Source organism: Heloderma suspectum, chromosome 16 (assembly GCF_057233095.1).
Source record: "Heloderma suspectum isolate Gila_16-S chromosome 16, 16-S_ref, whole genome shotgun sequence".
In the NCBI taxonomy this organism is placed as follows: Eukaryota; Metazoa; Chordata; class Lepidosauria; order Squamata; family Helodermatidae; genus Heloderma; species Heloderma suspectum.
In genome coordinates, this window is record NC_139473.1 from 17,529,847 (window position 1) to 17,557,763 (window position 27,917).

Genomic DNA, 27,917 nt, shown 5'->3' on the forward strand with positions numbered 1-27,917 from the left:
AGTTGGTCTTCCTAGAGGCTGCTAGCTCCTCCCACACCCTGCATATGAGGCCTTCTCCCTTAAAGGGGCCACGCTGGCTTTTGAAGCCTTTGGCTGCGACGGCATGGAGGCAACGGATGTGGTGGTAGCTTCAGAAGTGGAGCCCTCAGAATATGAAGGTGGGAATGCAACCTCCTCCGGAAGCAGGGGGACGGTTCCAGCGGGTCTGAGAGGGCTATACCAGAGGCTTCTCCTCCTCCTCTGAGGAAGGGGAATCAGACCCTTGGGTTATGACACTCAGTTGCCCTGTTGGATGGCCTATGCTGGGAGAAAGACAAGGTGACTTGTTGTTGTTGTTGTTGTTCAGTCGTTCAGTCGTGTCCGACTCTTCGTGACCCCATGGACCACAGCACGCCAGGCCTTCCTGTCCTCTGCTCTCTCCCGGAGCGTGCTCAAGTTCATACTCATTGCATCCGTGATGCTATCTACCCATCTCATCCTCTGCCGTCCCCTTCTCCTTTTGCCTTCAGTCTTTCCCAGCATCAGGGTCTTTTCCAGGGAGTTTTCTCTTCGCATTAGGTGGCCAAAATATTGGAGCTTCAGCTTCATTATCTGTCCTTCCAATGAGCACTCAGGGTTGATTTCCTTTAGGATGGACTGATTTGACCTCCTTGCAGTCCAGGGGACTCGTAAGAGTCTTCTCCAGCACCACAGTTCGAAAGCATCGATTCTTCGGCGCTCAGCCTTCCTTATAGTCCAGCTCTCACAGCCATACATTACTACTGGGAAAACCATAGCTTTGATTAGACGGACCTTTGTCGGCAAGGTGATGTCTCTGCTTCTTACTATGCTGTCTAGGTTGGCCATAGCTTTCCTCCCAAGGAGCAAGCGCCTTTTAATTTCATGGCTACAGTCACCGTCTGCGGTGATCTTGGAGCCCAAGAAAGTAAAATCTGTCACTGCTTCCATTTCTTCCCCTTCTATATGCCAGGAAGTGATAGGGCCAGATGACATGATCTTAGTTTTTTTAATGTTGAGTTTCAAACCAGCTTTTGCACTCTCCTCTTTCACCCTCAACAAGAGGCTCTTGAGATCCTCTTCGCTTTCTGCCATTAGGGTGGTATCGTCTGCATATCGGAGGTTGTTGATAATTCTCCCGGCAATCTTAATTCCGACCTCTGATTCATCCATGTTTGACCACCTCCAGCTTACCTTGATTCATTGATCTGACATTCCAGGTTCCTAAACAATATTGTTCTTTACAGCATCGGATTTTCTTTTCACCGCCAGACACATCCACAGCTGAGTGTCCTTTCGGGTTTGGCCCAGCCGCTTCACTCTTTCTGGCGCTACTTGGAAATACCCTCTGCTCTTCCCCAGTAGCATATTGGACACCTTCCGACCTGAGGGGCTCATCTTCCAGCGTCATATCTTTTAGCCTTGTGATACGTTCCATGGGGTTTTCTTGGCAAGAATACTGGAGTGGGTTGCCATTTCCTTCTCCAGTGGACCACATTTTGTCAGAACTCTCTGCCATGACCTGTCCGTCTTGGGTGGCCCTGCACGGCATAGCTTATGGCTTCACTGAGTTACGCAAGCCCCTTCGCCACAACAAGGCAGTGATCCATGAAGGGGATACACAAGGTGACTATGACCCTGCTAATTCTCCTGAACTTCACAATGGATTTTGATATCATCAACCATGATATCCTGCTGAATAGGTTGTCCAGGTTGGGGACTGGGGCCCTGAACTTCAGCAGTTCTGCTTCTGCTTGGATGGCTGACTGCAGAAGATGGTGCTGGGATACAACTGCTCTCCCACACGGCATTCGTGCTGCCATCTTGTCTTCTACACGAAACCACTGAGTGAGATAATACAGAGATCTGGGGACTGACTGAGTACGCTGATGACATATACTCTGTTTCATCCGACTGAAGCAGTGGAGGTGCTGAATCAGTATGTGGAACTGACTGGATGAGGGCTCCAATCCAGACAAGGTGTGGGCCCTGTTGGTGGGCGGTTCGTCTGACCAGAGAGATGGTGTTCAATCAGCTCTGGATGGGGTTTTGTTCCCTCTGAAGCAGGGGTGCAAACCCCTTTCCTGCGGAGGTCCGCAATGCTTCAAAAGCTGTTCCAGAAGTGGGAGTGGTCAGAGCCAAAAGTGGGAGGTATTACGGACGCGTCTCTCACCTTTATTCAGTAAGCAACGACAACAAAACGACATTTGCATCCAGGCATTCACCTTCCCTGAAGTGTGCAAGGTTCCCTCCACAGCTTTGTAGTTGTTGAACAGAGCAGGACGGAGTAAATAATATCAAAATTCTGGAGCGGGGTCATTGAGGAGGTGTGGCCTGGGGAAATGGGGAGTGGCCTGGGGAGAGTATAGAGCAGAAATGGGCAGAAGGCAGAGCTCCAGATGTTTTAGACTTCAGCTCCCAGAAGCCCCTGCCAGCATGGCCAATGGACTGGATTCCTGGGAGTTGAAGCCCACTCAGCAGTGAGGCTCACTGGGTGACTTTGGGCCAGTCTCTAACTCTCAGCCTGGTCTACCTCACAGGGTTGTTGTGAGGATAAAATGGAGAGGAGGAGAACCATGTAAGCCACCTTGGGTTCCTTGCAAGAGGAAAAAAGGCGTTACGTTTGCACAACTCTCCCCTGTTTGATTTGTGCAAATTTCCTAAATTTACACACAGTTCCTAAATTTATGCAAATTTCCTAAATTCCCTCCATAGACTAAAATGGGGCTGATTCAGGCTACGAGGGAAATCTGTGCAAATTTTGAACTCTGCAAATTAGGAGACTTGTGTAAATTTAGGAAAGTAGCACACATCTAGGAAATCTGTGCGAATAAAACATGAGCACATGTTCAAACATTTATGAACATTTTCTGTGGACACATGCTCGAGATATTATTCGGAGTTGCAAACAGAGCGCGCTCACATATTTTGCTTGCAGAAATGAAATCCTTATATGTTCCTACCCCTCCTGGTCGGAGATACTTTTACCATGGCGATCCATGCCCTTGTAAGCTCTAGAGAAGACTACTGCGATGCGTTGTGGGTGGGGCTGCTTTTGAAGACTTCCTGGAAACTTCAGTTTGTACAAAATGCAGTGGTTAGTCTGCTAATGGGCCCTGGTTTCAGGGAACCCATTGCGCCAGCAGTGGGGGATCCATTCCCAACCACAATGCACAGTTTGATTTGTTCCCTGTAAAGCAGGGGTGAGCAATTGCAGGTGCTCCAGGAGCCAATTTCAACTAAGGATGGGCGAACTCACCGTGGTCCAGCTTACATGCCACTCGCAGGACCACCACGGGCTGCCCACCCCTGCTCACCACGCTCAGGGAGTCGCTGGGTGGTCTATGAGCGCCTGGCAAGTGGTGCGGGGCTGCCCAATCACTCGCTGTGCCGCCATTTTGGATAAAAACAGTGGCTCGGCCTTTTTTGCCAAGGCCAATTTTACAGAAAGGGCGCCATAATGTGCAAGATTTACGCATCTATACAAGATTATAGGGAAAGGGGGTTGGGCCGGGAAGGGGTATGGAACTCTGCGGAGGGCTGAACTTGGCCCTCAGGCCTGTGGTTCCCCACCCCTGTTCTCACACATTAGGAATGGAGAAGTTGTAAAGCATGGAATGGTGGTTTGAGGGGAAAGTGGAGAAGAGAAGTGTTATTTGTATGCTTCGCAACAGAAGTAAACAGCCATCTAAAGGTCATTGCTGGCTCCAGCTTTTTGAGGATGCTCCGGCAAAGCATTCTCAACAGGCTCCCTCCCACGATGAGTCTACCTTCTCGCTGCTCTGTCACCAGCGGCTCTTGCTCCCTTTCCTCTTTCTCATCACTGATGCCACTTGCTTACTTGAGAGGCAAAGAGCCAGTGAGCGAGGAGGCCGTGGCATCTTCTCACCACCACCGTGGTCTGGGTCAGAGCAAGAGGCCGGGGAACAAGCAGGCTGCAGTGGTGAAGAGGAGGAACAAGTCCAGGGGCACGCTTGTCAGTAGGGCCCTGCTGGGGTGTGGGCCCACAACAGGTGCCCAACCATGCCTACCTTTCACGCTGGCCCTGTTACCGTACGCTGAGTTCGTTCCTTAAGTACATGGTCTAAACTGCCCAGCTGCACCACTGCCTGCACCTCCCTCGTGCATGATTTTTAACATGTGCGGGGAGTTGTGTGAACCCTGTGACTTGGAAAAAGGCAAGGCAGAAACCTGAAGATGGACTCACCCTTTCTCCTCGGTCTCCTTTAGAACCTTTTGATCCAGGCTGTCCAGGAGAACCAGGTAGGCCCTGTGGGGGATTGAACAGAAGGCACAGAGATTGGCTATATATGGTAGTTATGTTCCCATAAAAGAGCCACTGAAAGAGCCAGTGTGGTGTAGTGGTTAGAGCAGTGGAGGCCAGTGGCTCCAGTTTCGGTGGGGCAGTGATTCCATTCTGGGTTTTAGTTAGAATTCTAAAGGTGCTATCCAAGGTGCTGCACCCTATCCTCAAAATGGGTTCAACACCTTGGATAGCACGTTTAGAGTTCTGGCTGGTTCTAACTAAAACCCGGAATGGAATCGCTGGCACTCTGAAACTGGAGCCACCAGCCTCCACTGGGTTAGAGAGTTGTACTGGGACTCAGGAGATCCACGCTCGAGTCCCCACACAGCCCGGAAACTCACTGGGTGACTTTGGCCCAATCTTTGACTCTTGGCCTGGCCTACCTCACAGGTTTGTTGTGAGGATAGAACAGAGAGGAGGAGAACCACTTAGGTTGCCTTGGATTCTTTGCAAGAGGAGAAAAGCCGGGATAGCAATGTAATAATAAATAACAAAATAAATTTAAAAATAAAACATTTTGTGATCAACAGAATATGGCCCTAAGTGGCGACACAGGGCATCTCTACACCAGCCTAAAATCCTGCATTTAAAATGGGCCTTTCTGCTTCTGTTTTAAATGCAGGGTCACAATGGCTCCCTTTTTCATGCGCTTCCCTTCCCCCCTCCCCTTTCCCCCCCACTTCTCCCCATATCTGAGTCTCCCATTCTCTTTCAATGATCTCACTCCTCTGCTTGCTATGTTTCCTCTTTTCACGGAGGAAACTGAAGCGGAACACAACGGGGTAATTTGATAGCTCATGATCTGCGATCTATTTACAAACGGAACAAGGGGCATTTAGTGCAGGAGACGCCCTGGAGGGTCATGGCGTCATGTAAAGAGCCTGAAAACGTCCGTGAAGGAGCAATCTCCATCGCAGGATAGAAGCTCCGTGTGAAGAACGCCATAGCTTGTTTACACGTTACTTGGGGGAGTCAGTGCACCATCCAAAATGAAACTCCAGCTTTCATCTCTGCGCTACAGAGTGCAGATTCCTGCCATTCCACACACACACAGCAGATGCTGAGAAATGCTTTGCAGTATGAGGTTGCTCTTGTTTTCTAGTATGTCTTTAGCCCCAAAGAACAAACAGCCTCTCGGCCTTTCAACCGCTGGAAGATGAGACTTTCGCAGAGAAAACCAGTATGTAGCATGCAAGAGAAAAAGTTGAGTTGTGCACAACAGAGGCTGGAGACTGAGGCAGTGAGGATTTAGGGATGTACGAAAGTCCCCTTACCTGGCTCCGCCGGGTTCCGCTGGGGGGGGGAGGTGCTCTGTCCCTCCCCCCGGAATCCTGGCTGGCAGGCTCCGCTCCACGGGGATTCCACGGAGCCGCTGGCCGGCTCCGCCAGCAGCCGGACATCCGGCCGCTGGCTAGCAGGGACGCAAATGGCGGCGGCCGTAGCCGCCGCCATTTGCGTCCCTGTAGTCGGCTGTGATAGGCTACGTAAAGACCTACGTAGCCTATCACGTCTGGCTTAAAAACAAAAACAAAAAAACGCGCATACGCAAATGGCGGCGGCTACAGCCGTTGCCATTTGCATTCCTTATTTTTGGCCATCTTAGTCTATGTAAATATTGGAAGACCAGCCACTGGGGCCGCTGCCGCCGAAGCCGCCGCCGGGGCCGCTGCCACCCGGAAGATCTGCCCCAGGTAAGTCTCATCCTGGGGGGGATCCGCAGGGGGGTGGGGGAGTGGCAGGCCATTCTGCCACAGATTTCGGGGGGCCGAATGCACTGGCATTTGGCCTCACCAAGATCCGTGGCGGAATTCTCTGCCATCCCTATGAGGATTGTGGTGTGACAAGCTTGCTCCTGATTTCACCTTGACATGTTGGAGGATAGGGGATAGTTGGTTTGCATACCTGTAGCCCAGGTGCCCCAACAGGTCCTGGCGCCCCTTTGGGGCCCGACGATCCAGGTGGCCCTGATGAAAATCAAGGAAGAGAATTAGAGATGTATTAATTGTTTTAAGGAGTGAACTCTACATATTGAAACTAGTGCTGTGCCGGCATTTTCTCCCACATTTTTTTCAGCCATTCTCATTCAATCTGATAGAAAAGAAATCGCTTTCGAAAAGAAATTCAACGGGGAAGAAATTTTGGAGAAATTCTCATGGGCTGGGTTTGGGTTTCTTGGGCTTATCTTGCTTAGGAGGTGGCCGAGGAGTGAGCAGAAGTGTCCTGTTTTTCATTGTACAATCATCTCTCTGGCCACCTGTAGCCTCCTTACCACATCGTGAGGTAATTCCTCTCATAGGGCCATTTCAGATCAGGATGCGCAGGCAGCCCGGGAGGCTGCAGAACCATGGAAAGATGTGTAATAGAAGAAAAAAAATCACACACACAGCACCCTCAGCCACCTCACAGTGGTTAGGTAATCTCAAAAACATCATGAACATTTATTATACAACACCCTGAGAATGAGGCAGAACAATGGAAGCCTCTTTCATGGGGGAAGAAAACTTTGAGGAAACTGGAGGACAGATTTTGACTCAGCATTAGCTCCATCTTCTCCCTGGAGCTGGACACAACCCTGCCCCCCACACACACGCACGCACACAAACACACCTGCATTGTGCTGGACGCAAAATGGAGGCCATCTTGCTGACACAGTTGATGCTGTTGCAGCACAAAAGCCCCAGAACCCCTCAAGAAAAAAGAAAGAAGCTGTACTACAAACTAGGGATGCTGGAGAAATTCGAGATGGACTAAAATGAGCTTGGATTTCTAAGAATCCGACCTGCAGAATCTGCTGTGGAGCGACCCCCTCAGGCCGCACGGAGTCCGAGGACTTTTGGATGATTTTTTTACTTTCCTGAAATTTGCGCATATTTATTCGTAGGGAAATATGCACGTTTCTGCTAGGGAAAAGTTGAGTGGAATGGGGGACAATACTCGAAATGCTGCGTACTAAGGTAACTTATGTAAATTCTTACGAAACCTCTTATGTAATTATTTGCGTATTTTTCGGCATGATGGGGGGGGAATGTCACATCCGTCTCTGAGCGGCCGACGGAACAAAAGGCGCCTGACAGTCCGTGAAACACAGACGGAGTGGATTTTACACAGTCCGTACATCCCTAGCTACAACCCCTGCCAATGCTGAGCCCTGCCTGTGAGAAACGGTTGAGAATTTCTCCTCCCCCTGGAGAAATTTGGTAAAATCCCCCCCACCGTTTCTCTGCGCACAAATAGGGTAAAAACGTTCGAGAGGGCTTTTGGGCACAGCTCTAATTGAAACAGACAGCCAAATGTAATCAGCAAGGTTTATATTTATTATTTATTTATTTATTGCATTTATATCCCACCTTTTTTCCTCTTGCAAGGAACCCAAGGTGGCTGACATTATCCTTCTCCTCCTCCATTTTATCCACACAACAACCCTGTGAGGTAGGCTGGGCTGAGAGCCTGTGGATGGTCCGAAGTCACCCAGTGAGCTTCCATGGCCGAGTGGGGACTAGAACCCGGATCTCCCAATTCTTGGTCCAACCCTCTCACCACTACGCCACGCTGGCTCTCACCCACGTGTGGCGGGCGTGTCCTGTTCTTTCACAGTTTTGGAACATCATATTCTCAGAAATGGCAAATATCACATGTCAAACCATACATGTGACCTCAGCACTGGCCCTGTCAACAATATAGCAACAGTGGCATCCAAGGATGAAACTGTGCTCAGGTTGATGGCAGCCTGGACAGTCGTAGCTAAAAGTTGGAAAACTGCAGAACTCCTGACACTGAAGTCTTGGAACGATGGCAGAAAGCCAGGGCGGAGAAGTGGTCGTGCCGGCTGAAACTAGCTAAAGGCAAAGGCAAAACATCTGACTTTTATGAAACAGGGCAGGATTTTATCTTATATACTAATCAGGGACATACGCAGCAGCATTTATCAAAGCCTTTCTTCAGACTACGGAAAAGAGACTAAATTTAATCTGTCGAGGTGAAGAATTATAAGGGAAAACTCCAAGCAGCTGATGCATTCCACCTGCACCTTCGTTTGTAAGGCAAAGGGGAAAACAGACATATATGTTAAATGTACTGTAACTGGAGATGCCAGGAACTGAAGCGGGGAGTTGATGCACGAACCTCACGCCGAGTAAGACCACTGCTTCTTCTAGCTCAATGTCCACTTTTGATGGCTGGAAGCTCTCCATAGCCCCAGGCAGAATTTCTTTAATGGTCTTGCCACTCCTCAGTGGAGGCTGGCAGAGCCAATGTCAGTGGGGTGGTGAGTCTGCGCCGGGTTTCAGACAGAACCAGTCCGAACTCTGAAGGAGCTCTCCAAGGCGTGGAGGAGCCATCTCTCTCCTTCAGACTGGTTCTGACTGAAACCCGGAGCGGATTCACCGCCCCACTGAGATAGGAGCCGCCAGTCTTCACTGCTACGCCCAGATCCTTTTAGCTGGAAATTCTGGGCCTGAACCTGGGAAGCTTCAGCATGCAGAACATGGGCTCTACCTCGGAGCTATGGGCGCCAACCCTACCCTGGCTCCACCCACAAGGCACGAAACTTTTCCTGGGCTCGTCCTTCCCCGGCAGTGCTGCCCCGAAGAACTCTTGGGATCAGAAGCTGGCCACTCCAGACCAGAGGCTCTCGGTGTCTCTTTGCTAGCAAGCGTGCGCTCGTTTTTAAAGAGTTCTTCCTGGCATGCAGCAACTGTGTGCTTGGCAGACCGGGAACCTTCATTTGAGCTGATCCGCTTGCTATGCTACGTTGTTAAGGGGTTGTCTCCTAATGGCTCTACCCCGCTTGCGCAGTGGGTTGCTGGGGACGGGGGGAGGATATAATTTCTTCCAGACGCCAACTATTAATTACATTTGCAGTTCTTCGGGGAGGGGGAGATAGATGTGAGCTCCTTCCGAACTTGGCTTTAATTGTTTCGGATGAACACCCCATGAGCATCAAGACGCCCACCAGAGCAATTGAATCAGCCTCAATAATTAATGCAGCCCTTGTATATCAAAGCCAGGGATGAAATGAACTGAAGGCTAAATGGAGGAATGTGGTAATAAGAGCAAAGAGCCTCTTGCGATCCTGACGGGAGGTCATTTCTGAGTGCCTCCCATGCAGACATACCACTTAAGACATTTTTTTTTTCCTAAATCAACATTAAAAATGGGAAGTGCATACAAGTCTAATGGAAGGGCTTCTTAACTAACAGAATTCTGTTGCTGATATCAGAGGGGACCTGGTGGTTCAAAGAGATGCTACCATTTTCATTCCCATTCCCTCTCTTCCTTGTGCTGTCTAATTCAGGGGTACAAATCCCCAGGCCCACAAGTTAAATCTTGTTGGGAATATTGCAACCTCATCTGCAAGTTACAGGAAGGGGTCAGTGTTGCAGTGAGTTCTTGGGAAGTTTGACCACAGAGAGCCTTGGGATCTCTATAGCCTACAGCGTGGTTTTCTGTGCTTCCTTCCTCCCCCCGCCCCCCGCTCTCTCTCTGACCTCCACCATTGCTGGGAGCACGTGCATTTGCTCTCTCGCTCCTGCCGGTGTAATACAACACAAAATGGACTGAACAAGCTCCTTTTGAAAACTCTACGCTGTACCTGCATTGTATATGCAAGAGTATTTGTGAGTAAAACACTTTTCTTCACTGAAGAAGACTGTGGTCTCCTTCATTGTGCTAAGATAGCCTTGTGCGCAGGTGGGACTGGTCAAAATACTCATTCTGTTTTGCCTTTTGTTCTTTTCTGTGCCAACTGCCTTTCTAACAGGAGGCATCATTACCAAATAATCCCATCAAATCCAGGGTTCACCAGATCTCTATGCCCCTTTCCCCCCAACTGCCAAGTTTGGTGGTTTCCCCACTTTTCTGTGGTTTTCCCCCCATTCTCAAAGTTGAAATGCCTCTCCTAAGGCTGAGTTACTGGCAGAAAAAGCTTTAAGCTAAAAAAATATGGTGTGTCTTCCTGCGCCTCATTCAACCAGCTCTATTACCTGGCAGGCCCACGGGGCCAGGTGCGCCACGAGGTCCCGGTAAACCAGCCAGGATGGTGTCAATGACTGTGGATGCCAGCTGCGTCTCTCCGTCTGTATGAGAGAGAGAAAAGTCGAGGAAATCACTGTGTACCTGAGGAGCTCTGAAATCACTCAAACAATTTGTGCACTGTGGTGATTTTGTTAGCAGGCTTAATAAGGTGCAATCCTATGCAAGATTAGACAGAAAACAAGGCCTACAACTCCCAGCATGCCCCAGCCAGCATGGCTGGCTGGGGCATGCTGGGAGTTGTAGGCCTCGTTTTCTGTCTGCACATGCATAAGATTGCGCCCTTATAGTATCACAGAATTGGAAGTGACCCTGGAGGTCATCTAATCTAACCCCCTGCTTAATAAAGGGCTCTTGCCATTACAGCATCCCTGGCAGATGGCCGTCCAGCCTCTGCTTAAATCCCTCCAGCAAAAGAGAACCCACCAGCTCCGATGGCAGTCTTTTCTGCTGTCAAACAGCTTATACTGTTAGGATTCTAATGTTTAGCCGAAATCCACATCTCTGCCATTTCTACCCATTGGTTCTCCTCCTGCCCTCTAGACCAACAGAGAACAAGTCCGTGCAACAGCACTTGGACTCCTGCATTGAGCAGGGGGTTGGACTTGATGGTCTTATAGACCCCTTCCAACCCTACTATTCTATGATTCTATGACTTCATATGTTTGAAGATTGCTGTCATGCCTTTTAACTTTCTCTTCTCCAGGCTTCTTGAGCCTGCCACTCAAAAATGAGGATTATATCCAATTACATCAATAATAAATATGGATGACTTGTGTTTTCCCCATTCAGTTCCTTTACTGTTCTGTGAGTTTGTTCTGCCCTGCATCCTGCTCCTTCTGAATTCTAGCTTAAGTAGAAGAATTTCCATAATGAATCCCAAAATTGTCACTCGCATCTTTTGCCCTGCTCCTCTGTGCTACGAATGTGCAAGTGTGCACCGAGAAATCATTGCAAAATAGCAATCTTGACATAGTCATACATTGTGATTGCATCTAGATTTTTTTTGTGCAGTGTGCAACTGCTGTGCACAGGCGTCCTGTGCATTGGTAAAGCACCACACGAAAAGAATCTTCTTACAACCATATGTACGTTTCTATCAAAACTGCTTTTGGGGCAGTGTTTTATCAAAAATACACATGCAGCTATTGGTAAAACATCGAACGATAAAATAACCTTTTTTGCTACCAGACATATGATTGTATCAACATGGATTTTTACAGAGTTTTATCATTTTGCACATGCCCTTCAGTAATGTGGTAGGAGGAACTGAAAGCTGCAGCAAAACAGAGCAAATGTAGGATTCCTAATGCATGTCGGTTAAATAAAAAAAATAAATAACAAATTAAATAAAACAAAATAGAATAAAGTAAAATAGAGAATTCCTAGTGCATAACTTCTGCCAAGTGATTTGGAACTCCAAAATTGGGGGGTGGGGGGATTTGGATGAGGAGTATTTTGGAATCATCCTTAAAAATAAACAAACTTTCAAACAGATCCGATCAAGTAGATTGCTCATTTAGAAATGAAGGCTTCTTCCCTACCAAAACCGCTCTTTTTTAGAAGATGCTTGCCTTCATGGGTTAGTATAGGACAAGGTGTCCATATGTCAGGGGTCCCCCACTCTTTTGGGTCAGTGGGCACATTTAAAATGCTGAAGGACTGTTGTGGGCACTTCAACAAAAAGGCCTTTTCTGCTGTGGCCCCCTGGCTGTGGAATGAGATCCCTAGAAAGGTTCGCCTGGCACCTACGTTGTACTCCTTCCAGCACCAGGTGAAGACCTTTTTATTCTCCCAGTATTTGAGCATTTTAGCTTCCTAGTCTTTTAGCTCTGGTGTTTTAAATCTGTATTTTAAATCTCTGCATTGCTGCTAGGTGTTATTCTGGTTGTACTGTGATATTGTGGTTTTAAGCTTTCATATTTATATTGTTTTATGCTGTGCTTTGTGGTTTTAATTTTTGTGAACCGTCCAGAGAGCTTCAGCTATTGGGCGGTCTAGAAATGAAATAAATAAATAAATAAATAAATAAATATAACAAAATGGCTGCCATGGTGGGCATGGCTGGTCACAAAACACCCTTTTCCCAGAAGGCAAACTCGTGTGACTAAGAGAAAAGTAACCTGCCCAAAAACCAAAGTATAGGCAGAGGAGGGTTCTGAGCTCCAAAACACAAAACCACTCTTTTGAACCCAAGAGTTTTCTGCTCCAACACTCCTTTCACACAACTGTTGATGCTCAGAGACAAAGGCCCCAGAGGTATTCTTGGAAATAAAGATGGCGCTGGAGACATACTTTGCTTTGCGGCATGCCAGCCTCCCAGTTATTTTTTTTTAATTAAAAGAAATCTTAAGAAATCAAATAAAAATCAGGAGGGGTGGGAAACTTGGTGAGAGTGAAGAGAGGTGCCTGCGGGCACACTGAAAACCCCAGCTATACGTATTCTACACCAGCACCAGCCTTCTTCTTGTAGGGTGGCCACTTAAGAATTGCCAAAATTCTTAAACGCATCATCCCCCCAAAGGGCAGAAGACGACAGTGATTTTCATAACATCTGGATAGGTTAATGTGTATGTATAGATGCAAATTTAGAAATAATTATTATAATCCAAATAGAAATACATCTCTCCGTAGTGTGGAAGACTGTGACCAGGTAACCTTTTTCCAATTACCCGGAGAGCCAGTGTGGTGCAGTGGTTAGAGTGTTGGACCGGGACTTGGGAGATCCGGGTTCTAGTCCCCACTCGGCACATCGGGTGACTTTGGGCCAGTCACTGACTCTCAGCCTCACCTACCTCACAGGGTTGTTGTGAAGGTAAAATGGAGAGGAGGATCATGTAAGCTTCTGTGGGTTCCTTGCAAGAGGTACAAAGGCGGCATATAAATGTAATAAATAAATACCTGTGTGTCTTCCTGCTCAGCCTGCTAGTGTAACTGGTGATGGGCAACAGTTCTTTAACTTTAAACCAGGTTCGGACTGGACTGGACAGCCCTTCGGAGGATGGTTCTCTGTAAAAGAGGACACCTAGCCACCCTGCTTTTTTTTTACCACTTGTAGAGGATATTTTTACTAGTGGGGTGGGGTAAGGTTAAAAAAGGAGATTCACACCAGCACTGTAGTGTGTAGAGTCAGAGTGAAGACACAGGGACAAAGCGAAGAGCCAGTGAAAATGTCTGAGCCCCCCAAAGACCACACATTTTTGAGGGAGAAGCACTGGCTTGAACAAGAAGCAGCCTCCAGCCCAGGACCGGGGATGTTTGTGGTTTGTGTCTACCAGCGGCTGGCATCAAGACGTCGTAGCTGCACAGTTTGGCCCACTTCCACTTTGGCCTACAACGAAGACTGAAAAAAGTACTTTTCTCTAGGTAAACACTGCCAGCGGGAAGCTGTTCTGGTGAGGAAACAAGTCAGATAGGTGCAACCTGGGCAAAGCGGAGAAATTGGTCAGCTCTATCCTCTTGGAAGCCCACATAGTCTTTTGCTGGGCTCTGCTTCCCTCTGCTGTCGGCAGCTTGGAATTCCAGCTCATCGGGTTTTGGAGGTGCTCCGTGAAGCAAAGGAATGCTTTGCAAAGTCCGTTTCCGTTAGCTACTGGCGCAGCCTTCCCCAACCTGGTGCCCTCCAGATGTGTCGGGCCCCAACTCCCAGAATCCCCCAGCCAGCTGGCTGGGGGATTCTGGGAGTTGGGGCCCGACACATCTAGAGGGCACAAGCTTGGAGAAGGCTGTACTTGAGAAATGGCTTCTCCCATCAGCCATAAGATCAGCACTTTAAGATCAGCAAGAGGGGCCCTCTTCATTTGCCCACCTGTGAGAGCAGTAAGGTGGGTGACCACACGTGAGAGGGCCTTCTCTGCAGTGGCCCCACACCTCTGGAATAAGGTGCCATCAGGGGTCTGCCAAGCTGCATCACTGCAGGCTTTTAAGAAAGCCTTGAAAACATATTATTTTACTCTGCCCTTCTCCTGATATGATTGCTGTGGGTGCAATTTTTGCTGTTTTTATTACTGGTGGGTTTTTTTGCTGTATCTTCTGTTTTTTGCTGGTTTTATTGCTGGGTTTGTTGCTTCAGCTATGGAGCGGTATAGACATGTAATACATCATCATCATAACAACAACAATAATGACACTTAGCGTGGGGACTGCAACAAAAAGTTGCAGTGTAGCTGTTCTCCTTCCAGGGCCAGGTGAAGACCTTTTTATTCTCCCAGTATTTTAGCATTCTAGGGAGCGATCCTATGGCTGCTAGACAGCGGCTAGACAGCCATAGGATATGCTGTTCCCCGGATAACCAACTTCCCCCCACTTCCGCACTGCCTCGGAGGCAGCACGGAACAGCCCCACCCTCTGCGGGGGGGCCGGAAAGGGGCGTGGCTGGGGGCATTCTGGGGCAGGGAGGGCGGAAATGCCTGTACGACACATCCAACGTGTCGTATAGCAGCCTCCTTCCCCGCTCCGTCCTCCTGCGGCTACACAGCTGCAATCAGCTGACAAGCAGAAAAAGCAGGGCAGGAGAAGCGCGGAGGGAACGATCCCCTCCATGCTTCTCCTGCCCTGCTTTGGATAGGCGGTTTCCTCCGAGTTCGGAGGCAGCCACCTATCTAGATAGGACTACGCCCTTAGCTTCCTAGTCTTTTAGCTCTGGTGTTTTAAATCTGTATTTTATATTTCTGCATTGCTGCTAGGTTTTATTCTGGTTGCATTGTTATGTTGTGGTTTAAGCTTTCATATTTTATATTGTTTTATGCTGCGCCTTGTGGTTTTAATTTTTGTGATCTGCCCAGAGAGCTTCGCCCATTGTGCAGTGTAGAAATGAAAATAAATAAATAGAATGCTCCTGTTCAGCATGCTAGCCAGTTAGCCATGCCCCTTCAAGGATACTCCATTGTACCACCACCTAGTCAGACAGCCTTCCATGGTCACTGAACAAATTTAGGGTGACCAGGTGGTCTACTTTACAGAGGACATTCCACTGTTTCAAGGGTTGCCAGAGGACAGTCCTCTGTTTGAAGGTGTCCTCTATTTGAAGGGCTGTCCAGTCCGAGTCCAGTCTACAAATAGAGAGCCCTAAGAAATGAGGGCAGGCAGATGGGCCTTGAAGTTGTCCACCCACAGTTAGCTCAGGGACAGCAGACTGAGCAGGCATGGCGGCCATGGTCAGAGTCTTCCCCGTTATAGTATTTCTATTTAAATTATCACCATTCTTTCTCACTTTGCCTCTATATAAAAATTAACATATTAAGAACCTAAGAAGAGCCCCACTGGATCAGACCAAGGGTCTGTCTAGTCCAGCATTCTGTTCACACAGTGGCCGACCGGCTGTTCAACAGAAAACCCACAAGCAAGATGTGAGTGCAACAGCACCCTCCTGCCCATGTTCCCCAGCAACTGGTGTACATAGGCTCACTGTGTCTGGTTCTGGAGATCGCACATAGCCTTCAAGACTAGTAGCCACTGATAGCCTTTTCGTCTATGAATTTGTCCAATCCCCTTTTAAAGCCATCCAAATGGGTGGCCATCACCACATCCTGTGGTAGGGAATTCCATAGTTTGACTCTGTGCTGTGTGAAGACGTCCTTCCTTTGATCTGTCCTGAATCTCCCACCCATCAGCTTCATGGGAGGACCCTGCTGGGTTCTAGTTTTTTGAGAGAGGGAGAAAAATGTCTCCCTATCCACTTCCTCCACACCAGGCATCATTTGGTACATCTCTATCATGTCTCCCTTGACCCTCCTTTTTTCCAAGCTAAACAATCTCAGCTGTTGTAACCTTTTCTCATAGGGGAGATGCTCCAGGCAGCCCCATTGAGCCTTTTAGCTGCCCTTTTTTGCACTTTTTCCAGCTCTACAATATCTTTTTTAGGTGTGGTGACCAGAACTGGACACAGTATTCTAAGCATGGTCACACCATAGATTTGTATACGGGCATATTTGGTATTGGCAGTTTTATTCTCCATTCCTTTCCTAATTTTGCCTAACATTCAAATATTATACAAATCTATGCCTTTTTTATGGTGATTCATTTCCTCTTTTTTGGCAATATGTAAGCGGCCACCTCACTGAGCTATTCAGGGGTGTGTGTTCCTAATTCGGGGGGGGGGGGTTCTACAGTATTTTTGTGCTTCTGCAAAATGTGGGCTTCCCCAAGCTTGCTGCTAACTCCCTCCCTGGTGTCGGAGGTGCCATTTCGGTTAAATAAATGTCCACACCTGGGGAAAGATGAATAAATATCCAATGAATAGCTATGCCGCCTTAAGAAGCCAGGCTGAAAAAATCCGCCATGCAAAATGGCCGTGAGAGATCTGCTCTCTCACTCCCAATTTTTGCCAGAAAATCTGTGTACTGAACCGCAATTGATTCTCTCCTGTCTAAATAATTTACTATGGAGCATGGCTGTTCAAGTCTTCAGCAGATTAAAAATACATCCAGTCCCTCCACCTCCAGGAGAGAGAGATGATTAATTAACAAGAACCATCTTACACTTATGAACCTCCTGTTGTTACTACAGCACTTTAATTCCTGGAGTGTAGCACCAGCAAGCAGGAGATAAAATGTAGGTGGCCTACTCTAAAGAAGCTTGCTAAACAAATAGCTCACATACTGAGCATTAGGGATGCTTATGAAATCCTCTCTCCCCTCGTCATCCAAATTCTCCCTGGATTTGGGAGCTCCAAATTACATGGCCTTATTTCCAGAGCAGAAATCCATTTTTTTACTTCCAGACTTTATATGGACTGCTGCATTTATGTCCTTCGTCACAGCTTTCCCTTCCATTCATCAACTTGTTTTTCCTCCATGTCCAGGTTTCTGATGTGCACAGTATGTGTATACTGATAAATCCCAGTGCAAAAGAAAAGAACCTTGTGTGCAGGGGTAACTTCAGTAGAAAAAAAGACAGGAATGAACATCAAGCTTGCTGATGCACGCCAGATGCCCTTTTGTGCTGTGTTTCCATCAATGCACATGCACACTCATGTTCATCAGCAACCCGGATATGAATTGAAACTGTGTGTATGCCAAATCCGGAATTAGGTTTAGAAATTCTCCCTGATAATTGGAAGAAAGGTAGAGCCGAACATTGGGCAGACTGGATGATAATGGGAAAATGGAACAGGATGAGGAAATCTGCTCGTCTCTCGTCAGAGTTGCCAGGAGGGCAAGAATTCTTGTAGAGGTGAGGAAATTAAGTGCCATTGTATGAGGTACAATGCTGACTGGATGGAGGGTGCTCAACCTGTTCTGGATGGGGTTGCAATCCCCCTGAAGAAGCAGGTTCATAGCCTGGGGGTCCTCCTGGAGCCATCTTTGTCACTTGAGGTTCAGGTGTCTTCAGTGGCACGGAGTGCCTTCTACCAACTTTGGTTGGTGGCCCAGCTATGCCCCTGTCTGGACAGGGATAGCCTGGCTTCAGTTGTCTATGCTCCGGTAACATCGAAGTTAGACTACTGCAATGCGCTCTTCGTGGGGCTGCCTTTGAAGACGGTTCGGAAGCTGCAGCTCGTGCAAAATGTGGCAGCCAGACTGATAACAGGGATCAGAAGGTGTGAACATATAAGACCAATTCTGGCCCGCTTGCACTGGCTGCCTATATGCTTCCGAGCCCAATTCAAAGTGCTGGTTTTGACCTATAAAGCCTTACATGGCTTGGGAACACAGTACCTGACAGAATGCCTCTCCTGGGATGAACCGACCTGTACCCTTTGCTCTGCATCTAAGGCCCTCCTCCAGGAGCCTCCTCCAAGGGAGGCTCGGAGGGCAGCAACAAGGGAGAGGGCTTTTTCAGTGGTGACTCCCCATTTATGGAATAATCTCCCTGATGAGGTCTGCCTGGCACCAACATTGTCATCTTGTTGGCACCACATTAAAACTGCCCTCTTCTCTCAGGCATTTGGCAGCGTAGAATGAGTCTCTTGATTGTCTCTGGCTAATTGTTTTAAATTGGTTTAGATATATGTTGTTGTTGTTGTGTGTGTTATTTGTTTTATGTCATTATGTGAATGGTTTTTTATATTTTATATAATGTATTTTAATGTTTTTTAATTTTTGTGAACCGCCCAGAGAACTTCAGCTATGGGGCGGTATAGAAGTAGAATGAATTAATGAGGTACAGACCTTTCACACTTCCATATACTAATACAACTTTTTTCAGTTCTCCAGATTATTGGACTACAACTCCCAGCAACCCCCGCCAGCATGGCCAATGTTCAGGGATAGTGGGAGTTGTGATCCAAAACATCCGGAGGGCACCAGGTTGGGGAAGGTTTGCACTAATACGAGAATTCAGGGTTGTTCAGTTCAGCGCTAAATTCGGTTCCAGCTGTATTTAATGTAATAAATAAATATTGCTCATTTGTGCTTTCCAAAAGATAAAGTCACAATAAAAAATATTCCTTCCAGTTCTCATGTAATCGCAATGCATCTAACACACAATCAGCGCAATCTGTTTCTCGCCACACTCAACCGGAGAGCTGAGTCCATTTCTTATATGTCCCTTTTCTGTCAACGTGTCCATTTTGTGGAACTCCAGAACTTTGATTAGCCATTCCTTAATTGCTGGAATTGCATGCTTTCTAGCAAGCAAGCAGAAACTTGGCAGTTAAGAGAAGGCTGATAAGAAGACATCTGATAATGGATGAGGAGTTCTCATCTGATACATTCAGAGATGCAAAGGATCAAGATTTTGGCTAGCAACCATTATTTGAGAAATGGCCCCTAAAGTCTGGAACCAATAGGTCTGAATGGATTTGTACTCCCACCATAATTGCAAAAAGACTCCCCAAGCTGTTTTTGTGGAGAGAGGACAGGTTCTTTACTGGCCTGTAGGAATGGCAAATCAGCAAAATGTGACCTCGACAAAGTATTCTGTATTGCATCTTGAAGCTCCCTCTGACTCGAGTTCATATCAGATTTGCCGCATGCAGAGACTTTGCGAGGCACTTAAGGGCGTAATCCTATGCTGGCTGGGGAATGCTGAGAGTTGTAGGCCTTTTTTCGGTCTAAACATGCATAGGATTGTAGGCCTTTATTTTGGTCTAAACATACATAGGATTGTAGGCCTTTTTCGGTCTAAACATGCATAAGATTGCGCCCTAAAAGATTGAGGTGCCAGGCCCATAGGATACAAATTTGCATAAAATCTGCATATGCCAATTTATGTCTTTATATGCAGACTTAGAAATGATTCCCAGGATGTATTTAAATTTCACAGGGGGCAAAGCTAGCCGATCCATTTCTCATCCAAATCATCTCAAATAAAATAAATAATTTGCACCCTGACCCAGTTCATTCCAAACCAATGGAAAACATTTTTTCCTAAGCTTAACTGCCATACAGGGGGAGATTTTTTTTGCAGGGGGGGGGCACTGTTTCAGCATGTGGGAAGCGCAATTTCCTGCCCTGCTGCTATCTCCCTTGCAAATGGCCCCCTGAATGGCTGTGTGGAACAGATTGGGCCATGGAAAACAGACGGGGGGCCCAGGCCTTGCAAAACCCCTAGCAGCATGGCAGCAGTCCCTAGCAGTGACTCAAGCAGGTTGGGGAAAGGTGGGTGGAGAGAGGACAGGTTCTTCGCACTCCTGCAGGGATGGCTGAATCAGCAAAACCAAGCTCACCAAAGTATCCTGAATTGTGTCTCGAAGCTCATTCCAACTCGAGTTCATATTAGAGTGCGAGCTTTGTTCTGTTCTTTTTGCATGAAAAACCATGCATATTTTCGTGCGTATTTTTCCAAATGTACGCATCAATTGTGTGCCTCTTTGCAATGCACGCATTCTTCTCCCATTGATTAAAGCATATTTGTGTGCACTTTCAAAGGGATGTATGTTTTCATGTGCATTTTTCAAATGCATGCATGCTGTTGAATACTTCTTTTTTGCTTTGCAAATCACACTGCAAGATCGGAAATGTATAGACTTCAACTGCAGATTGCCTCCGATTCAGTCTGGATGTTGCAAACTGGGCGAATCCTGATCAAAAATGAACTGAAATGAATTCCCCATAAATCCCTACTCTCCTGCCGTATCTGCCTCCAGCCAGAGGTGGTTTGCTGTGGAAAGGGGAGAATTTGGTCTCGGGCATCCCATCCGTACAGCATCAACAGCATGGCCAGCAACAGTAGGGGGAACTTCTTTCCCCTTCAGATCATCTTGGTAGCCTTCAGACTGCTTCTATGGGGGCAGTAGACTAGGAAAGGGCGGGGATATTTTATTTTTTGCAAGAGAGCAGAGAAGGATGTAGCCCCTGCATACCTTTAAAAGAGATTAGGGGGCTGCCCTCTAAGATATGGGGAATGTGATTTGGTAGAACTACAACTTCCATCATCCCTGACCATTGGCCATGCCAGCAGGGGTTGATGAGATTTGGAGTCCAAGAACTGGAGGTGGGCTCACATTCTGCACCCCTGCTGTAAGAGGAAGAGGAGGGGGCATTTGATGAGGCTAAGGCTAAAGGCAGCTGATAACTTTATCTTCCCCCCATCCACCCTCCAAAAAGCAGCTGGAGGACAAGAGCTATTTTGAAAAGTAAAAAAAAAGTAGAGGAGGAAAGGATTCCTCTCTGCTGTCCCTCAGCTTAAGCTTTTGGTCTGCCATGTAGTTGAACAGCCCCAAGCTAAACATCTTGGGGCCAGGTTATCTGAAGGATCGCCTCCCCCTATGTGTGCCTGCCTGGACCCTAAGATCATCCTCAGGGGTCCTTCTCTGTAAGCCCCTGCCAAAGGAAGTGAGGATGGTGGCTACCAGGAGGAGGGCCTTTTCTGCTGTGGCCCCCCGCCTGCAGAATGAGCTCTCTAGAGAGGTTCGCCTGGCAACTTTGTTGTTCTCCTTCCGGCGCCAGGTGAAGACCTTTTTTATTCTCCCAGTGTTTTAGCATTTTAGCTTCTTAATCTTTTAGCTCTGGTGTTTTAAATCTGTATTTGAAATCTCTGCATTGCGGCCAGCTTTTATTCTGGTTGTACTGTGATATTGTGGTTTTACGCTTTCATATTTTGTATTGTTTTATGCTGCACCTTGTGGTTTTAATTTTTTTGGGCCACCCAGAGAGCTTCGGCTACTGGGCGGTATAGAAATAACTAAATAACTAAACAAATAAACAAAGTAGGTCCCATTCCCAGCGTAAGAAGACCTACTTTCTTTTTCCGCACTGGGCTGCAGCGAGTACAAGACTCCTTGTTGAAATGTTAACGGGAGGCCTGGGGATGCTGGTGGGCCCGGAGGCCCCGGCGGTCCAGGAATCCCAGTTTCACCGGGATATCCCCGGGGTCCTGGAGATCCAAGCAGCCCTGGAATTCAGAACAAAGACACATTAGGGATTTCTCGTGCTGTTGGAAGCACTGAGGGTGTATCTGAACCTCAAGCTTTTCGTTAAACAATTACCAATAATGGTTCTGTCCTTACCCACACTCAACAGAGAAGCAAGGCAAAAGTGAGGAAGCTTATAGGGATAAAATGTAACCACGATAAAACAAATGTTAAAACAATGACTAATGCAACATACTAAGCTTAAAAAGAGAGGCAGCGTGGCGTAGTGGCAAGAGTGTTGGAGTGGGGCCGGGAAATCCGGGTTCTGGTCCCCACTGGGCCATGGAAACTCCCTGGGTGACTTTTGGCCAGTCACAGACTCTCAGCCCAACCTACCTCACAGGGTTGTTGTTCTGAGGATAAAATGGAGAGGGGGAGGATTATGAATGCCACCTTGGGTTCCTTAGGAGGAAAAAGGGCGGGATATAAATGCAATAAATAAATAAATATTTTAAAATAACAGATACATCATATAAAAACCTTAAAAGAGCAATGAATTAACAGTCCAATGTTTCGCATACAATCGTAGTGGCAATACTGGTTTCCCCAAAAAGGTTATACTGACGCAAGATATCCAAACCCAGCCGCGTTTTGACTTGACTCTCAAGAGGTTCCATTTTAAGAATTTAATCATATGAATTGATTGTTCTGCTAAGGGCTATAATTACGGCTTCTAATTTTTCCCACTGATGGACTTGTCAGGTCGAAATGCGCCCAGACAAGCCCCCCCCCCCCCCGGGAAGTTCTAGCTTTCCACAGGTGAGAGGTACGGGTAGATAACCAATGGATGGAGAAGGCACCTAATAGCTCCTCCTTTAGTCTGCATATTGTGTGATTTATAAGTGGTGAAGCCTTCAAAATTCTCAACGGACAGAGCTCTTACCCGGCAACTGGAACAAATAGCCAGGTTCCAAGAGTCATAACATAATGCAGCCTTCCCCAACCTGGTGCCCTCCAGATGGGTTGGGATGCAATGCCCATCGTCCTCAGCCAGCATGTTTGCTAGGGATGATGGGAGTTGTGCCCCAGCCCATCTGAAAGGCACCAGGTTGGGGGAGGCTGACATAATTAGCTAGCAGTTCGTATCTCTCATAACTTCAGCTACTTCCTCCAAAATCTCACCTGGTGGTCCAGGTGGCCCCCTTTCTCCAGTCTCTCCCTTTTCGCCTTTCGGGCCTGCCGGTCCCGGTTTCCCGACTGGTCCGGGTAACCCTGCAAATATCCAAGCACAAACATTTGAATCTTTTGCCACAAAGGATAAGCAGCCATGCCTATGGAATGGTGGGAACATAAGAACGTAAGAAGAGCCCTGCTGGATCAGACCAAGGGTCCATCTAGTCCAGCATTCTGTTCACACAGTGGCCAACCAGCTGTCGACTGGGAAACACACAAGCAGGACATGAGTGCAACAGCACCCTCCCACCCATGTTCCCCAGCAACTGGTGCACATAGGCTCACTGCCTCTGGGGCTGGAGGTAGCACATCGCCATCACGACTAGTAGCCATTGATAGCCTTCTCCTCCAGGAGTTTGTCCAACCCCCTTTTAATACCATCCAAATGGGTGGCCATCACTACATCCTGTGGTAGTGAGTTCCATAGTTTGACTCTGCACTGTGTGAAAACATCCTTCCTTTGATCTGTCCTGAATCTCCCACCAACCAGCTTCATGGGATGACCCCAGGTTCTAGTATTTTGAGAGGGGGAGAAAAATGTCTCCCTATCCACATCCTCCGCATCATGCATAATTTTCTGCACCTCTGTCATGTCTCCCCTGACCCTCCTTTTTTCCAAGCCAAACAAACCCAGCTGTTGTAACCTTCGCTCATAGGCGAGATGCTCCAGCCCCTCGATCATTTTAGCTGCCCTTTTCTGCAGTTTTTCCAGCTCTACTATATCCTTTTTTAGGTGTGGTGACCAGAACTGTACACAGTATTCCAAGTGTGGCCGCACCATAGATTTGTATGATATTGGCAGTTTTATTCTAAGTTCCTCTTCTAATTATGGCTACCATGGAGTTTCCCTTTTGTACAGAGGCTGCACGCTGGGTTGACATTTTCATCGAGCTGTCCACCACAACCCCAAGATCTCTTTCTTGGTTGGGAGGAGGAGGAGGAGGAGGAAGAAGAAGAGCAAGAGGAAGAAGAAGAGAAAGAGGAAGGAGGAGGAGGACGATGCAAATAAAGGATGGAACGGGTTTATGAATAAATACATCCGAACATGACACAGACTACAAATCGACTGATTTTCCCATCTCTCCTGCACCATGATGGCCAAGAAGAGAATACCATGCAATATGCTCACCAGCAGGTCCCATCGGTTTTCTCAGTGCAGTCCCTGGGTTGGCTAGAGGAATGGCATCCGGCACCAAGTCATCATACCACGTGGCTGTTGTCCTCACCATTGGCAGGTCATTCTCTGAAGGCGGAGCTCGCTCTGCAGCCTCAAGCAGGAGGATCTGGATGCAAAACGCAGAACAATTAAAGCAGATCATGTGCAGTCCCACAGGTCTCCCTATCTTGATTCACTTGGGTTCAGGCTCACAAGGGAAGTGGACACAGGCCAAGTCTTTTCTGGACAGGCCAAGATAGGTAGAGTGAGATCAAGCAAAGGCATATCAAGTTCTTTGAAGCAGTACAGGACCATGAACAGCTCCTGGAGCTCTCCCCACCATTGCAGCTATAGAGGGAAGTTGTCTCAGCAGAGTAACAAAACTCTGACAAGGCCCATGCTGGCTGTAGGTTTTACAGGGCCCTTTTTATCCATTGGCTTCTGCCAAGGCTGGGGACATGTATGGCTATGTCCTTTGGTAAGGCAGGCGTGGGATAAGGTATCAAACGTTCTCCCCTGGATCTGTAAATCTGACTGTAAATCCTTCCTTACAGAAGGTCTGTAAATCCTTCTCCAGGTCTTCCTCAGGGGAGCTGTGGTGCCATGGGGTTGAGAGCCAAGGCACTACCATCTCAGCCACAGTATGGCATTGACCCTGAGCCATGCCTCTGTCTCTTATTCCTGGACAACGACCCCCTCGGTAATAACCTCTGACTGCCCAGGCTATGCTTTGACCCTGAGTCCTGATCTTCACCTCAATCTCACGGTCCCATAAAGCTTGACAGGAGCCACTTAGAACTCAGATCATGATGCTTTGTTACAACCGTCATTGTGTCATGGCTCCTGCTTGGTGACAGAAGGTCCCAGGTTCAATCCTCGATAACTCAAAAGGATTTCAGGTAACATGGGATGGGAAAGGTTCTTTTCAGAGAAGACAACACTGGGCTAAATGGACCAGTGGTCTGAATCAGTATAGGGCAGCTTCAAATGTTCCGTATATAATTTGCTATCCTGTAGAGCAGAGGTGGGCAACTCATGGCCCTCCAAATGTTGCGAGCAACTCTGCTCCCATCAAGGAATGTATGAGAAATTAGTTTCAGTTTGATTTTGATCAGAGTTACCCAATTCACACCTTCTGGACCGAATGCAAACTCAGACACAATCTGCAGTCAAAATCCATACATTTCCGAGCTTGCAATGTAATCCACGGACACCCCCCCCCCCCAATGCATTCAACTGTGCAGTCTGGGAGTCCTCCTGGACTCTGAGCGAACTGGGGAAGCCCAGATGGCTGTGGTGTCCAGGAGTGCATTTTACCAGTTTAGGCTGGTACGCCTATCTGGAGAGGATGGACCTTGCCTGCGTTATCCATGCACTAGTCACGTCCAGGCTGGACTGCTGTAATGCTCTGTATGTGGGGCTGCCTTTGAAGATGGTTCGGAAACTTCAACTGGTGCAGAATGCGGTCACCTGAGTATTGGTGGGGGCAAGGAGATTTGATCAAACAATGCCTATACTGCACCAACTGCATTGGTTACCAGTGTGTTTCCAAGCCCAATTTGAAGTGCTTGTTTTGACCTTTAAAGCCTTAAACAGTTTGGGACCAAGTTACTTGACAGATCACCTTCACCCATATCAGCCTGCCTGAACTTTAAGATCAGAAAGAGAGACCTTTCTCATCTGCCCACCCGTGAGGGCAGTTAGGTGGGTGACCACAGGTGAGAGGGCCTTCTCTGCAGCGGCCCCACACCTCTGGAACATGTTGCCATCAAAGATCTGCCATGCTCCATCACTGCAAAGAACGCCTTGGAAACATATTATTTTACCGTGGCCTTCCCTTGATATGACTGCGGTTGTTGCTGTGTTTGCTGTTGTTGCTGGTTTTATTGTCGGCTTTTATTGTTGCTTTTATCACTTTTTCATTGTGGTTATGCTTTTATCATTTTTGATATTTTAACTGTTTTTATGTATTTTATTGCTGTGAGCTGCCTTGGGAGGGCTTCTGCCCTGAAAGGCGGCCAAGAAATGTTTTAAATAAATAAATATTCAACTGCATGCGTACATTTGAAAAATGCGCATGAAAACATGCACGCTTTTGAAAAATGCACACCAATACACTTTAATCAGTGGGAGAAGAATGTGTACATTTCAAAGATGGCCACAACTTATGCATACATTTGGAAAATACACATGGATTTTCATGCAAGAAGAAGAAAAAAAGCAAAGCTTCCAATCTGATATGGACTCAAGTCAGAATAAGCTTCGAGATGCAATTCAGAATATGTTGGCGAGCTCAGGTTTTGCTGATTTGCACATCCTATTCCCATCAGCTCTAGGCAGCATGGCAAATGGGAAGTAATGATGGGAATTGTAGTCCAACAACATCTGGGAAGGCACAAACTGCCCCCGCTCCTCCCGATGCTTGCTGGATAGTGTCCCTTCCTCAATTAAGGCTGCAATCCTATCAGACTTACCTGTGAGTAAGCCCCATTGAACTTAATGAGACTTACTGCTGAAGAGACTTGTATAGGTTTCCACTGCATAGTACATTGTAGCACAGAGTTAGTGAGAAAAATGAGTGGGACACTCTATTGTATTTTAAATAAACAAACTCTGGTATTGCAATTATATGGGGAAATGTGTGATTTTTTATATATATATATATATATATTCTAAACCTTATACTGTATATATTTAAAAAATATATCATTTCACATTTTGGAACCTGCTGGGGAGACAGGATTGTGTTACGAGAAACTGCGATCATGCAAAACCTATGTGGGTCATTTACCAATCCCATGCGGAATCAATCATATCTAGGATTTGTGCAACGTTATTTTTTCACGTTCTGATCGGCACGGCCCACTTCTTCCACCAGGATGGGCGATATCAGCTCAGTTCAAATACTGAAAATTTTGAAGGGACAGCCCCCTCAAAAATTGTATTTATAACAGACTATCCCTAATCCTCCAACGGATTTTATTAAAAGATATGGGGGTGGAAAGCACAATAAAAGATTGGAAGCTGGAGTTGAGGGAGCTTAACCAATTTATATGATTGTGGCTGGAAATTCAATGTGAGTTTCACTCAATGTGAAACTCAATGTGAGTTTCAATGTGAGTTTCAATGTGAGTTTCAGTGAGATATACGTGCAACAGGGCTGCCCTCATTGCCATGGAATCATACAATAATTGGGTTGGAAGGGGCCCACAAGACCATCAAGTCCAGCTCCTGCTCAGTGCAAGAATCCAAGTCAGAGCATCCCCAACAGATGGCTGCCCAGCTTCATCCTGAATGCCTCCAGTGTGGGAGAGCCCACCACCTCCCTAGGGAATTGGTTCCATTGTCGTATTGCTCTAACAGTCAGGAAGTTTCTCCTGATGTTCAGCCAGAATCTGGCTTTCTGTAACTGGAGCCCATTCTTCCGTGTCCTGCACTCTGGGATGATCAAGAAGAGATCCGGGCCTTCCTCTCTGTGACCACTTTTCAGGTACTTGAAAAGCGGTCTCCTATCTCCCCTCAGTCTTCTCTTCTCAAGGCTAAACATGCCCAGTTCTCTCAGTCTCTCCTCGTAGGGCTTTGTTTCCAGTCCCCTGATCATCTTTGTTGCCCTCCTCTGAACCCTCCCCAGTTTGTCTGCATCCTTCTTAAAGTGCGGTGCCCAGAACTGGACACAGTACTCCAGATGAGGCCTAACCAGTGCTGAGTAGAGGGGGGCTAGTACGTCACCTGATTTGGAAGTTATGCTTCTATTAATGCAGCCCAAAACAGCATTTGCCTTTTTTGCAGCCACATCACATTGTTGGCTCATATTCAGCTTGTGATCGATAACAGTTCCAAGATCCTTCTCACTTGTACTGTTGTTGAGCCACTTATCCCCCATCTGGGAACTGTGCATTTGATTTCTTTTTCCTAGGTGCAGAACTTGGCATTTATCCCTATTAAATGTCATTCTGTTG

The 27,917-nt window shown here is 47.3% G+C and overlaps 1 protein-coding gene across 3 annotated transcripts in view; it reads right to left on the reverse strand.

Moving 5' to 3' along the window:
• The window catches only part of COL26A1 (collagen type XXVI alpha 1 chain), a 211,875-nt gene that overhangs the window by 17,971 nt on the left and 165,987 nt on the right, over window positions 1-27,917 (reverse strand). For all 3 annotated transcript variants that reach the window (XM_084823050.1, XM_084823048.1, XM_084823049.1), the window contains exons 5-10: window positions 23,932-24,085; window positions 22,752-22,841; window positions 21,458-21,610; window positions 10,285-10,377; window positions 6,206-6,267; window positions 4,178-4,267 (exon numbers count right to left, since the gene is read on the reverse strand). In XM_084823050.1, the coding sequence (XP_084679176.1) occupies window positions 4,178-4,267; window positions 6,206-6,267; window positions 10,285-10,377; window positions 21,458-21,610; window positions 22,752-22,841; window positions 23,932-24,085 (642 nt within the window). The remainder of the gene's footprint in view (window positions 1-4,177; window positions 4,268-6,205; window positions 6,268-10,284; window positions 10,378-21,457; window positions 21,611-22,751; window positions 22,842-23,931; window positions 24,086-27,917) is intronic.